At 43.1% G+C, this 15,214-nt stretch overlaps 1 protein-coding gene across 1 annotated transcript in view; it reads left to right on the top strand.

Annotated features, from left to right (window-relative positions):
- Nucleotides 1-9,275: 9,275 nt before the first annotated feature.
- Nucleotides 9,276-15,214, top strand: part of IQGAP2 (IQ motif containing GTPase activating protein 2) — a 141,587-nt gene continuing 135,648 nt past the window's right edge. The window contains exon 1 of the mRNA XM_054179067.1: nt 9,276-9,374. Within this exon, the coding sequence (XP_054035042.1) occupies nt 9,329-9,374 (46 nt within the window). The 5' untranslated portion in view covers nt 9,276-9,328. The remainder of the gene's footprint in view (nt 9,375-15,214) is intronic.

Genomic DNA, 15,214 nt, shown 5'->3' on the forward strand with positions numbered 1-15,214 from the left:
AAAACCCCAGGTACTCAGGAATTGTTGGCTACAGCAATGAAGTGTGAAATGCCTTCTGCAACCACTTAAAATGTTGTTTGGATAGCCAAATTCTCATCAGATGCAGCCCAGGCTATATATTTAATTTCAGTTCTCCCACAGATGCTTTAATTGAAAAAACTTCCATGATAACAGACAGGGCTGGATTATTGCAGAACAACAGTGGTTTTCAGTGATTACAATAGCTCTGAATCATGCATTTTGCAACACTTTAATTGTGTTCTGTGCCCATGCAGACTGCAAACCACTTAAATCTGAGACTCTCAGGGGGTTCCTGACTTTAAATGAAAACGTAATTTGCTTTGCAGTCAGGCTAGGGATGAGAAATTAGAGCTAAGAGTAATCCACCTTCTCCACTGTCCTGGAAGTGAAGCCATTAGTGGACTTTTATATTTACTACATCATTTAGCTTTGAGTAGCTGTCCTTGCACATACTCCCACAAGGACTCCCTTACAAACTCCAGATACTGCCTGCAAACAGTGTTGCAGTGTTGGTGGTTGAGAGAGACTATCTGAAAGGCAGTCCTCCTGGTATGTAGGATTACATAAATTAAGATCTTTTTTCCCAGGTTTATTTCCCATGTAGCAGGTCTGAGCCCTGGAATAACTGCTGTCTATGAATAAGTTCTCCCCCTATTCTGTCCATAAGAACTTACAGAAATTATTTTTTTGTTACTATCCAGTGAAAACATATGGAAAATATGAGGCTCCTTGAGAACAATTAACTCTGCAGACCAATTCTCATTATGCAGGCTGAGTTCAACCTGGTCTTTTCATTCTTTAGTTAAAGCCAAAGCTTTTAAAATTTGAATAAGATGGTGAATCTGTTCAGCGGAAAAAAAAAAAAGTCACTAGTAAAGATATTGTCATAGGAGAACAATAAGATATTGATATACTCTTGAGGTACAGCATACCAGTATTGCACTGCTAGTATGAGCTCTAACTAGTAGAGCTGTCATAGTGTGTTTTGTGAGCAAAAATACATGTAAAATACACAATTGTTAAAGGCTGGTTGGAGGCCTGTATCTAGTAGAGTCCCTCACGCATCAGGACTGGGACCAGTACTATTCAATATATTCATCAACAACATGGGTGAGCAAACAGAGTGGCTGACACACCTGAAGTGGCTGTGCTGCCATTCAGCGAGATTTAGACAGTCTGGAGAATTGGGTGAGAAGAAATACCATGAAATACAACAAGGGCAAGTGTAGCATCTTGCATCTGGGAAAAAACAACCCCATGGACCAGTATAGGCTGGGGACCAACCTGATGGAGAGCAATGCAGGGGAAAGGGACCTGGGGGTCCTGGTGGGCAGAAAGATGACCATGAGCCAGCAATGTGCTCTTGTGGCAAGAAGGCCAATGGTATCATTAGAAGGTGTGTGGTTGGTAGGTTGAAAAAGGTTCTCCTCCCCCTCTACTCTGCCCTGGACAGGCAACATCTGGAATATTGTGTCCAGTTCGGGGCCATTCCATTCAAGAAAGACAGGGAACTGCTTGAAAAAGTCCAGCACAAAGCCATAAAGACAATGAAGGGAGTGGAATACCTGCCTTAGGAGAAAAGGCTGAGGGAGCTGGGTCTCTGGCATGGAGAAGAAACTGAGGGGTGACCTCATTAATGTTTGTACATACATAAAGTGTGTCAGGATGGAGCCAGGTTCTTTTCGGTGATGTCCAATGACAGGACAAGCTGGAGCACAGGTTCCATGCGAAAGGAAAAACTTTTTTCACCCTGAGTGTGACCAACTGTGGAATGGGCTGCCCAGAGAGGTTGTGGAGCCTCCTTCTCTGCAGACATTCAAAACCCACCTGGGCACACTCCTGTATGACCTACTCTAGGTGATCCTGCTCTGGCAGGGGGTTTGGACTAGGTGATCTTTTAGGGCCCTTTCAATCCCTAACATCCTGTGATTCTGTGACTAGACTATATGGACATATCTAGCCCAATTCCCAGGGGAAAAACCCTGGATCTTGCCTGGCAAAAACATATCAGAACTATTGACTGATGATAAACCAATAGAAAAGAAAGGTGGATAAGAGCACACATCTGTTTAAAAAGTAATCTTTAATTAAATATGCTACTTTGCATTGTTATTGTTACATGAAAGTTGAGACTAAAGTAAAAGATCTGTTCAGCATGACACAGGACCCTCCCTATATGCTATGTTAATGCTTGGCCATGTCATGGGAGCATATTTTACTGCCAGTAATCTGGTTATGGAAATTAAATAGGGTCCTTTGAGACAGTGCAATTACCAATCTGGCCTACAGGTGGAGCAGGAAAAATGACTAATGGAAAGGATCAGGAAAGAACTTTGTGCGCAGTTTCAGCTGTCACTGCCCAACAGCAGGCTGAATTCCTTCACTTGCAAGTAAATCCATTGCCTGGGCACTATGCACCTTGTGAGGTAGGTGAGCAAAATGCCTTCAGACAGGGACTGGCTCACCTCTGCTGGGTATTTTAGTGGGATGAGTCTCACTGGAGAGCAGCTCAGGCCTCTTAACAAGTGGTGCTGCCACAATCCAACGAATCAGCTTCAGTGTCACAACCTACACAGGCTTCTGGTTAATTTTTAGCCAGAATTCACATTCTGACATTAACACTGCAGCCACCACAGATTTGGGGTGTGGTCGTGTGAGGAATAGTCTCTTTTCACTTTAAAAAAAACCCAAAACCATAAAACACAAACACACCCAAAAAAAACACCAACAGACAAACAAAAGCACCAAACAACAAAGCCACTTCCAGGACTGTAATTCAAACTGAAGTAATTTTGATTTAAATAAGAGGAGGCTGCTGAAACTGTGTTCTCTGTGAAGGGTGCTGGATGCTGGAATTAGTTCTCCTTGCTAAGCCTCCTATTGCCTGAATTTGTCAGTCTTTCAGACATGTTCTTCATTTTTTTTACACTAATGTGAATAATGAGGACCTTTTCAAAAGGCTGGAGCTATGCCAGTAGGAAAGTGGTGGAAATAAGAAGACCAGAATTAGTCTAGTGGAAATCCATGGGAGTTCAGCATATGCTTTATCTGTGGGGCAACTGTTGGCAGGCAAGAAATAGCTGTAGGGTTGCCTTAGCTGTCACTCTGTGCACTGCAAATGCAAGCACTAGCACTGTGCCTTGAGAATAATAAATAAATAATACATTAATGAATGAATAATGCATAGAATTCTAGTGGAGTGGAAACACTGCTAAGCACAGGCAATCACAAAGAAGCACATAGATGCTGTACTGCAAGATGAAAAAAACCCTCCACCCTATCTCCCCTACAAATTCCCCCTTTCCAACCCCCAAAAGGAAACAGTGCCACTAGCAGACCATTTACATCTTGTGGGTAACATGTGGGGAAACAATCAATTTTTACTTTTGCTTCATCCAAGCCGATAAAGAATGCTTTTTTGCTGAATCTGCAAGCTGCAGCTGGGTACAGATGTTCCCTGTTTTCAAAGCATTCTGAATTCATTTTTATGGTCATTCATTATGTCTAGACAAGTAGGGTCACTCCACTCCGAAGTACTCTGTTAAATGAATAAATATTTATTCCAACAGACAAATGGAGAAAGTTCTTTTCTGGCAAAGTTCATGTGGAAATATTTCCACCTCTGCCTTGCTAAACTTTTGCCACTTTTGCAGGAACCAGGGCATTTGTCCAAGACATTTTGAACAAATACTTTTTTCTTTTTTTTTTTTCTTCCCCTCCCCCGCTCCCCCCCAATACCTGTTCAAGCAGAGACACTAGTTTCTTAGGTACCTTGGCAGGATCTAATCAAGTCAGGATGGGAAAAGTGGAGGTAGCCCCTCACCCGATAAGAAAGTACTTATAAAAATACACCTTAGAAATGAAGCAAGCAATGGTACAACCCAGTGATACCAATATACCACTGCTTCTCATTTTCAGCAAAGGACACACCACTTTACTCTCTCTTGTACTTAAGCAGCTCTTCTAGAGTTGAGATGGCTTCTGAGAAAAAAACCAGAACCAACACCAGTTTCTGAGCAAAGAAGAGGAACGTTAAGTCAGCTCAGTATCATGACTGAATATGATCCTACAGACAGGCTCATGAGTACAGAAAGTTGAAATCACTTCCTCAGCAAGATAGAACGATTGCTGCTGAGGGAGAAATACACGGAAGCACTTCAGTTGTATGTCCCCCTTCTACCCACCCATTCAGGTTACCACTGAAATTTGAATTTGTGAAAAGTCACATTTCTTTAAGATGCTTTTACTCACATGCTCCAGTCTACACTTTTCTTATTAGGGTTTCTGCTGTGACCACAGGCCCTTACTCACTGGAAGGGAAGAAATGATAAGGGAATCAAAGAAAGAGAATGCTACATTGCACCTTTGCCTCTCCTCCATGGGCCACAAGGCAGGGAGCAGACAAAAGTGATGTACCTCACTTGTTTGTCCTGAGCAGGGTAGTTATAGCCTCTCCACTGACACTAGCTGTGTTTTCTTCAGGGATCCCTGTCCAGTTGTGTGATGTCTTGTCTACTTACCTCATGGCAATAAATAATGCATAACAGGAATACCATGCTGAGGGGGAGGCTGTAACCCAGCCCAGTCCCAAGTGCTGATGCGTGCAGCTGATTTCCTTCCCTAGGCAGACAGCCACTTGCAAGACTCATGGCAAACTGTGGAGACAACCACACTAGGAGAGCACTTACTGATTTTGTGTTTCCTAAGATTGTCTTGAGCACCTCTTTTCCTTTGGGTTGGATTCATAAACACAGCAATTGTGACCTTTTCATTTCAATTTATGTAAAAATTATTAGTCTGGGTTAACCTGGTTTTCCTGCTGAAATCCTCATCAGCTTTCAGGGGGATCAGCTCTGAGTCACTGTCAGCCACCACCATGATGAGGCACCCAGAGTCCATCTCATTTTCCTGTCAGGGTATGATCTGCTGGCTGCATGGGAGTGCAAAGGACAGCCAGACGGTTTTGATTACAACACACTGTTGCTGGGTCTGCAGAAGCACCGGTGTGGCATGTCCAGCTTGAGCTTGTCAGCCTTTAATCAGCTACATGAAGGAAACAATTGAAAAGGTCCTTGTGGTAATGGAGAGCCTGCCTGGAGCTAATCTCCTTCCGTATTGTGCTGCATAGATTCAGGATGATCCACCCAAGGAACAGCTTCTCCCCTCCCACTTACTCGGGCAGTTTCTGCAGCCCAGGCTTTCTCTCACACAAAATTAAAAAGGATAAGGGCTGTCATTGCAATACCCAATATCAACAAAACAACCCAACCCACAAACAAAACCCAAATCAAACAAACAAACAAACAAAAAACCAAAAAAACCCACAACAAACAAACAAAATCCCAAACCAACCAACGAACTAACCAACCAAAACCCCAAAACACAAACCCCAGCAAAAAACAAACAACCCAACCATATTTTAAATAAACAAATGCAGTTTTCCTTTCTGTAGGACAAATTTAGTCAGACAAGACATGTTATTTACCAACAAAATAAAGGTATTGTCACAGAAAAAAAAAGTTACATCAAAGCTTCTATTTCCAACAAAAAGCCTACTGTCTCTAATTACCTGCATGTACTTGCGTCACTGCTACATAAGCCACCCAAGAATTTCAAATATCAATATCCTTTGCCATATAAAATCCCTTTCTACACGACAAAACTGTCAGGAAACACAAAGGAGCAGAGGCCTCTGCAGGTTTTTTTGATCCAAGTGCAGGCAGTAAGTTGTTGGAAGGGCATATTTTCCTCCTTTCTTCTCTCAGCTTTCCACCATCTTGTTTACCTCACAGATCCTGAGCAGTTCCATAGCTGCCTCTGAAAATACAGTCACTGTATTTTCAGCCTATACACACAGCCTATATACTCTGAGCTTGCTGCCATGTTCTCACCCTATAGGGGTATGTTTCTTTGCTCAGGAAGAGGTGTGGAGGCTGGAGGTGGACTATTAGTAAGAATGAAGTGGGAAACACATTATCCACAGTACAATGTCCTTGATAATATAGTTATGACATTGATCTTAACCTCCAGCAAAGGACCCAGTGTGTGAACAGGAAATGTTCACATTCAAACATTTACTCTAGATAGCTGACTATGCTGATTTCTTGAGTGCATGCTTCTCAGTAACTATGAAAGCATAGTGCTTGAGTACTTAGAATATGGTTCACTGCCCTAGGTGTAGTCTGACTAAATGTCTGTAGTTGCTTTTACATCGTTTACTGCAACCAGGTTCCTATAAGATAGTGAGAGAATACATGGTGAGCTGCCTTTCTTGCAGGGAAACTTCCCAGCCATATAGGCAGGTGCTGAGCTCAGCAGCAGTAGTGCTTTGGAAGGGAAAGTATGAGGAAGGAGAGAAGGGAGGTGCAGAGGGGCTACTCCCCTAGCTGATATGCTGCTTCCAGCAGCTTGCAGGCACAGGCACCCATCCCTCTGCCTGGCTCCTACCAGAGGTGTCTAAATCTTCATGCCACCAACAGCTGACAGAGTTTGCTTTTCAAATCAGAAAATGAGGGATTAATAAACCTGATGCAAAGGGTAGTGAGTAGACATGCATGGCTGCTGCTCATTACTCCAATATTCTTTTACCTGTCTCGTCTCCCACAGGGAGCATTTGGTTCCCATTGTGCCTGTTGTTCTGCAAACATTACAGAGGTTACTGCTGCCAAAAAATTACTCTCACTTCTCCCTATTCTGGGCTTTCATTTCTGCCCCCCCGAGGCGGCTCCTGCTTTGTGCTGGCACTTGGATTCAAGAGGCAGCTGAGTGAAAGAGAAATGCTGGCCAAAGAAATAACTCTGCTGAAAAGAAAAAAAAAGAAAAGAAAAAAAAGGGGCGGGGGGGGGGGGGGGGGGGGGGGGGGAGGCAGCTGCGGTTTTGTTTTTTTGGGTTTTTTTTTCTAGATCAATTAGCTGCGTCCCTGTGCAGTCACAAAATGTGCCATCCCAGGGCATGTGGAGCCATGGGGTGGAGGAAGGACAGGAAATGTTGCAGGTACAGAGACTGAGAGACAAGAATGAACATTCTCTCAGCAGCGGTGTCAATAGACAAGCCTTTGACACCAAGGCTGCACACATCCTTGTCTTTTCAACCACACTGAGTAAGGAAGCAAGAAAATACATTAGAGACTGGCACGCTCTTGAAGAGTCTCCCTGAAGACATGTGCTCCCCGCCATCGTGTCACACCATGTCTACTTACCCTGTGGTTCAGGATAAGTGCTTCTCAAGAGAGAAATGTCATTGTTCAAAATATGATACAGCTCTGTCAAAAGTAACCTTTTCAAAGGGACAGAGTCTCTTGATTTTATTCAGAAAAAATAAATTAAACAAAACTTTGAAATGTCTTGCTTTGAAGAATAAAAGAAATCGAGAGAGAATATGTTATTCAATATTTTCTTAATTTAGGCTAAGTATACTGGTATAAAAGTGGTCATTTAAAACAAGCATAATGTATTTTTTAAGCAACTCAAATGCACTTTAAGCTATGGAAGCTTAATTTCCATGTTGGGTTTAGTTACCCACTTCCTTTCTTTTATGGGAGGAGAAGAAAGTAAATGGCTGATGGCTTAAAATTCAAGAAAACATTCAGAAAGTCAGGTGCAGGCTATGGCTCTACCAGTGCTTGAATCACACACTTTTACAGTAAGTCATCATCTCTGGGCTTTAGGGATGGAGGAAAAGGGAGCAGAGAAATTAAAGATTACTCTGACAAAAGTAATGGTGCTTCCTGTTGAGTGCCATTTTGCTCCTCTACCCTTTCAGTCCTTTCCTTCTGAATAATCTGTATTTTAACTGCTGTCAGGATTGCCTTTCCCCCAGTGTGTTTTCAACTTGTAAGCCATATCCAGAACAGCCAGAGTTAGGGAATGAGCAAAACTCAGGCCTTGCAGACAACCTACAGACATCCTCAAACCTGTGGAAACTCACAGAGGAGACTCTATAGATCCAGCAACATTATTTGGTAGTTGGTTTTTTTATTACTTAAATCTTCCAGACAATCTGCAAACACCTATTGAGAGTCCCCTGGCACCTGACTATATTTTAAACCACAAGCATTCTCAGGTGTGCTATGTCCCACGGACTCTGCAAGGCAGGCTGCAGCTGTACACAGACACTATTTCACTTTATGTCTTCCAGCAAATTGCATGGCAAGGATTTAGAGACTGCCAGGAAGATATATGGTACTGCCCTATAATACAACTCTATCTGAGAAACCCCTGCCCCTTACCACCTCCACATGCATTTCAGATGTCACCTGGGAGCCTGTGGCCACAAAACATGAACCTCTGACCCACAGATTTGTTACTCTGCTGTCAAAAACTAACCCCTCTCTCAGAATACCTAGGGCACCCTACAGAGAACCTATGAATGCAGGCACATGCCCCACTCCCTTGTAAGACCCCTCAGAAGGGGGCACCAACATGGAAGAGGCCCATGTGGGCACACCCCACTCCAAAGATGCTCTGCCCATTTTGATAGTCAGCCTTCGCAGGCTGACAAAAATCGAGCTCATGGAGGCTGTGAGTTTCTCAATAGTAAAAACTTGCAGGAAGATTTACCACTACTTCTCATACCCTACACTGACAAATACAAAAAAACCCAACCAAACCTCAAAAATAAAACCAGAGAGGAGGCACCTTGGCCTCTCACAGTGCGGAACTGGTTTCTTTGATTTGCAAATTGTTTTTGCAAGCTTGGGGTTGGTTGATTGGTTGTTTTATTATTACTCTTTCTAGATTGGGGTGAGGTGGTTAGTCCTTTTTTGTTCCCCCTTTCGTTGTGCCTTTTTTTGTTTAGTTTTGCCACGTTTTGGTTGGGGTGTGTGTGGTTTTTTTGTTTTGTGGGGGTTGTTTGGTTTGGGGATTTTTTTTTTTGGGGGGGTGGGATTTTTACCTGCTTTTTGATGTGTTGTGGTTGGATTTTTTGGGGTGGGTTGGTGGGTGGGTTGGATGAATGGGCGATTTTTGTGGTTCGTTTGGGGGGTTTTGGTGGTTGTAGGTTTTTTATCTCGTTTGTTTTTCTCTGGGATTTTTTCCCTAATTTTTTTTTTTTCCTCCAAGTGTCCCCTGTGTTTTTTCTTTATCTCCCTTTCTTTCTGTCCCACTTCTCCCCGGCGTCTTTAGTGATTGTGCCGCGGCCGATCCGCCCCTCCTGGCCGCAGCCCCCCGCCGTCCCGCGCAGAGCCGCCCCGGGTGGCCTCGGCCGCGCGGGGCGGTCGCGGGCGGCGGCGACAGCAAATCAGCGCGGCCCAGGCCGCACATAAGAAGGGCGGGCGGAGGCCGGCGCCGTCCCTCCCGGCGGCGGCAGGATGCACCATGAGGAGCAGGCGCCCTTGCAGCGGCCCCGCTATGGCTGTGAGTGAGATTTGGGGACGGTGGAGAGCCCGGGGTGCTTGAGGCCTTCGGGGTTGGGTTGCCCTCCCCCCCACCAGCGCCTTGCAGGCTTTCCCGGTTTAATATGAAAGGAGAGTCAAACCCACCCAGCGGACTGTTGGAGCGAGCAGCGCTCTGGCTCGTTAGTTTAGGTTAGCTCACAGAGGGCTCCGGCTGGGTTTTGAACAGGTTTTCATGGAGCTGCGTTTTGTTCTCAAACTTTGGGAATGGGTTACAGCTGTAACCCCGAGTCACAACTTGAGCGTTGTAGGTTAGCGCTAGAGCTTTGGGGTTAGCTTTGTTACTTGGTGTTACAGGTATCGCTTTGCCTTGTAACTCTGCGAGTTTAGTCGTGACTACAGCTTTGGATTGTAATTTTTTAACCTTTGGGCTTTCACTACGGAATTTCGGACTATAAAATTAAAAATGTGTGTGTGTGTGTGTGTTGTTCGTTAGTTTTGTGTGGTTTTTGGTTGTGTGGTTTTTTTGTTTGGTTTTTTTTTTTCTTTTTAAAACCCTTTGTTTTATAACTATTATTTAGAACTTCTTATCTCTAAACGATAAATGGAGTCAGGCGAGAAGCAGTGCCGGTACCACGCATTTCTTTTCAGGAAGGGTACCTTTAGTTTTTAAACGTGTATTTAATAAAAATCCTTGAAGCACCTTCCCTTTTCCTGCTACAGGGCTCGCTCATCATTGTACTGTGCTGAAATCCTGCACCGGGCTGTGCTTTCTTCTGGTTCCTATAGGCATAGCAATACAAACCCGTGTTGTTCTGTCCCACCCCTACAAAAAAATGCCTCTGATACTTCATCCACTGCATAACGTGAACATAGGAATTATTTGCAAAGCTCACAACAACCCTGGTATCCTGTGTGAACAGCTTCCCAGGTCTCAGCATTGCAGCTTTGTTTAAAACAAGGTCTTAAACCTTCTTATTTCAAAGAAGCAAAAGAGTCCTGCGCAATATTGTGGGTCACTTGGCTTCCATGCAGAGTGGATGTAAAAGGTGGCACTTGGCAGTGAGATCTTCAGCTTGGAGGATGTTGTGGCCTCCTGAGCATTTTCTTCTATTGATGCCTGCCAGTTGAGGCAGTCTGTGGAACTGGCTTGTAGGTTTGGTTTTCCATTTGCACTACCTAGTAGGTGGATGCAAGACTTTTGAAGGTGTGTTCAGTTGTCAGTATTGATAACAGATTTTGGAGGTTATGTACATAGGCTGGGTACCCGTGCAGTCAAAGGTGAGTATTTTCTGGTGAAGCCAGTCTCCCAGTCACCTCAGTTTGTTGTGCCATTGCCTGTGTGGAAAGGCAGTGCTTGGACAAAGTGTGCCTTACTGTGTTCCAGCCCCAGGTTGCTACTTTATCCACATGCCTGTTGTGCAGAAACTCCTCAAATGTATGTGGTGGGCCCATCAGGTGCCTCAGCAACTGAGGCTTTCCTATGCAGTCATGGTCCAGCTAGTATAAGAGCACGTGAGTGTGGACATGTGGTTGCAAGTCTGCCACAAAGTCCAATGTGGTCAAAGACAAGGTTTTGATTTTAAAGTAAAAGGCTCATCATTTAGGTTTTGGGTGCTGAGGATGATTTACATTGCCATTGCTGCTCAAAATATTTTAAGAACATAGGGCCTTGTTTATTGTGGGGAAAGAATGACCACATTAAGAATACTGAATATAGTTTTGAGGACATGTTCTGTCTTCTCAGTTTTTGTACTTTTCTATGACAGTTCAGAGATTTCTGCTGTGATGAGCAGGGAGAACTTAGTGTCTTGAGCTGTAGTATTTACCTGGTGTTTGCTGTTCTGTCTCAGAGGATTAGATGAGAACATCTTTCCTGGCTTTTCTGATGCTGCATCCCTTCTGATAAACACAATTGCTAAAACTCCTTCTGTACCTTCTCTTTACAGCACATTTTTTAAAGTGGGTGTTTATTTAATATTTGGGGGTTTTCTTTTTGGGTTGGTTTGTTTGTTTTGTTTTTAAATACACCAAAGAATAAACCATAGCTTTGTCTGTAGGGATATCACAAGTATAGGTTCATATTATTTTTTTTTAGCCTGTGTCTAGAAACCCAAATATGCTTTATCTAAACTTTGTTTGCCTAATGTTTTGGAATGAAGAGAAAAGCAGCATCTTGAAAAGGCTCCCCAACTATAAAACGTACACCAGAACTACCCAAGCTCTTACAAAACACGTCACAAGTTGTAGGTTCCCTGCATATCTAAAACTGTGTTTTGGATCACTGGCAAACAGTTTCTTATGTTGAACATAGATCTATTCTGTATTTCTGGGAAGAGTTAATAAGTTGTCCAAGTTAGGCTATCAAATTGCTAAGACTCCTTGCTTAGTGACTTAGTACTGTTTTAAACATTGAACTTTTGACTTTGACGTCAGTCTTCTCACAGTTTGTTGTTTTAAAGAAGGTTAGCATTTTACTATGATAATTCTCTGCTAGGAACTATATGAATCATGTGGTTATCAGTAGTATTTTATTTTGATAGCTAGAGAGGAAGACCTTGGCTATGTTTTGTAGCTTGATGGACACCACAGGGGAAAAACTATCCCTGAGAATAAGACCTTGTAGCAGTGAGTAACTGGGAAGACCTATCCCAAAATTCAAAAGCTAGCTTTGTATTACAAGTTTTGCTGGTGTAACTCAAAAGATACATAGAAAAAAAGCTTATTGCTGACCATTTTCAGCTTCAAATTAAGGAAATAGCTTAATGAAAAAATGAGAAGAGGATTCCTCTCTGGGTGGGTCCTACTTCAGGATGAACATGGTTCACAGGGGAAACAGGAACTCAGAGTGAAATGTTTGAGCCTTCTTTTGGCCTGGTGAGCTTTGTGGTTTCATGGACCACAGGTGCCTCCAACTCTGCATGCTGTTAAGAGTTTAAAAAAAATGATGTGGTGGATGAAATTTCTTTTGGTGCTCCACTGAGTTTTTCAGGTATTTGTGTCTAGCACCAACATGAGTATGATCATGTAAGTACAAGGAAGAAACTTAATACATCAGAAACTGTGTTGAACAGGCACACTGCAACTGGATTTACATAGCTGGTTCTCAGTCTGGGTACAGCTGTTCCCTGGTTTATTTCTCAATACTGGCCCAGTCAGATATAGAGGCTCACAGCACTGCAGAGTATTGGGACTTGTAATACAGCTTGAGCTATAATGCTTGGTGCTGTTGGTGATTATGAAGAGAAAAAGTATAAATCTTGGGTGAACCTCACAGATTAAATGTGAAGTTTTGAACATGGGAAGATAGGCAAATCAAGCATCTTCATATTGGAATAGGCTGCCCAGGGAGGTGGTGGAGTTGCCCTCATTGGGGGTGTTTAGGAGGAGATTTGATGGTGTTTGATGCCATGGTTTAGTTGATAAGAGGATGTTGGATGATGGGTTGGATGCAATGATCTTGAGGGTCTCTTCCAATCTGGTTTATTCTATTTGAGAATATCTTTTTCCTAACACTCACACCTCCTTCATAGCTCGTTTTCTCTAAAACTTGTCTGCAGAAACAAACACTTACATTTTAGAGAAATGGAAGCATGGTGAAGCCACTCAGACAAGAATGTAATACATCTATAGTGAATGAGGCTGTGTCTGCATTTGCAAATGACTTCAGGCATTTCCATGCTCAGAGCAGCTGAATGAATGTGTCCTAGGTTTCTGTATACTGAATTGGGAGAGAAACTAGATGCTTCATCATCATCAGGCGTGTCTAATGAAGACAAATAGCTAAAAAGTTCTCATCTCTCCTGAATGAAGCTGGAAAGCTAGCTTCACTGAGCATATATGGGTAAATATGGAGGAAACTTGACTTTTGGTATGGAGTGATGAGGACATTGCTTGTACTTCTGGTACTTGCTCCCAGAACTGCTTCTGTGTGGTGCTAGGAGATGAGACAAATAAGCAGCACAAAGTTTTGTGAGAGGGAGAGCTGCCCTGCCTGTGGAGAGAGGCAGGGCAAACCTAAAATGAAATGCAGCCTATGCTACTCTGTGAAACTGAATCTAGCTGCTTCCTTCAGCAGGATGTGAAAAGCCAGTGGCTTTTCAAAAAGTGTCTAACTTCAGAAATGAAATTTGTCTGTATATCTATTAAGCACAGGGAAACAAATGGCTATTTTTCAGTTTAAGAGGGGGCAAAAAATCTTTTGGTAAAGGTTCCATAGGATTTTTCTAAGTGAAAGCAGATGGGATTAAAAAAAAAAAAAAAAAAAGAAAAAGAAAAGAAAAAGCAAAGCTTAACTGTATCCTATGCATATATGTTCTTTTGGGTGTACTTGTAGTACTTGTGGCTTATGAGAGTGTTTTTCTTCTCCTCTTTTATTGATGGGTGTAATTTGGTGGCCAAATACACTGTTTATCTCTTCTACTCTTTTGTAGGTTGCTAATAATTAAACTGCTGAATGAGAACTTGGAAAGTTTAACTGCTTTGTTTAACCAACTGTGCATAATTCACTTGGTAGGAGTGGTTCTCTGTGTGCTTTTTGTACAAAGCAGGTTCATCTCCCCTGAAGTCTCTTGGTAAAGAAATGAAGGAGCTATGTTACAGCATGCTTAAAGCTACTTGAACACTGTTGAAACAAGAAGTATTAATATTGTGCTGCAAATGGGACTTGCAGCACCTGTGAGTGTGCTAAATCAAGTCCAGTTCTTGAGGCAAGGTATAGGAAGTACACAGAATTGAAGTTTGCCTCTTCTATTAAGTGGTGTTTTGGTTACCTAGGTCTAGGTCAAGATTTGTCTGATACTGTTGCTAATTCTAGCTGACTATGATTTACTTGGAATAATCTTACATCTGAGGTGGAAAAAATGATACCTAGCAGTGATAGGCAGGACTGTTGGGTCATATTTCAGTGGGATGATAAGCAAGTGTGTTCTCCTGTGCTCTGCTCCTTGTAGGAAATTATTAACTTGCTGTGTTTGCTTCACTTGTTCAGTCTGTTTCAGTGTGGGTTTGTTGCGTTTTTTTGATGTTTGGTTTTTTAAGAGGTATCCTTGAACTGCCTCTTTGTAGAATGAAAGTGTAAGTATTGGACAAGGGAGATGTGATGCCCACCCTGGCCCAGGGAGCCTAATCGAGGAGTTCACAGACTGGGTGCCCCTGTCCTGGGAAGGGGAGGCAAGTGAGGAAGAGTGCCAGCTGAAGGCAGCTTGTCTTCCAGCCCTTGATTTAGGTGGGCTGGGACACAAGCTGGGCACCCTATGGTAAATTCATGAGTCAGCACTTTCTGTATCTTGGTGCTTGTGCTTAACTTCAGAAAACTGTCCTCTTCAGCCTGGTGCCAGCCTGGCTTGGAAGAGGAATGTCCTGTGGAACTTGTAGAGTCTTATCTTCAAAGCTTGGAGAATGGGTCTGGTTTGTGCTAGTGACCAACACCTTGTCCCTGGCACTGTTCCAGTCAAGTTTTTGCCAGCTGCTGTGGCACCAGCCAAAGATACCCTGGTCCTTGATGGTGATGGGCTGGTGGGACAAGCAGTGTCTGCAGGGTGCTCTGTGATTGCCAAGGGCCTTGGCAAGGTATTAGTTTGGGCCATGTGGCAGGAGAGGGAGTGAAGGGGGCCATGGCACTTCCACAGAGCTCTTCGAAGTAGAGAAAAGAGATGCTTTGGTTTGCAGATCAACTTCCTTACTACATATCAAGAGAGATACTGAATCAGATGGTGTTCTTACAAGCTCTGCATGGCTCCTAAATATCTTTTGAAATGTGCAAGCAAAAACCGGTCATTAAGAACCTGTGCCAGTGGCTGATTTCAGTGTTAAATTACTACTTTGTTCGTATGAGTATTCACTAGCAATAAACGCTTACCT

The sequence above is a fragment of the Dryobates pubescens genome, chromosome Z, assembly GCF_014839835.1.
Source record: "Dryobates pubescens isolate bDryPub1 chromosome Z, bDryPub1.pri, whole genome shotgun sequence".
NCBI lineage: Eukaryota > Metazoa > Chordata > Aves > Piciformes > Picidae > Dryobates > Dryobates pubescens.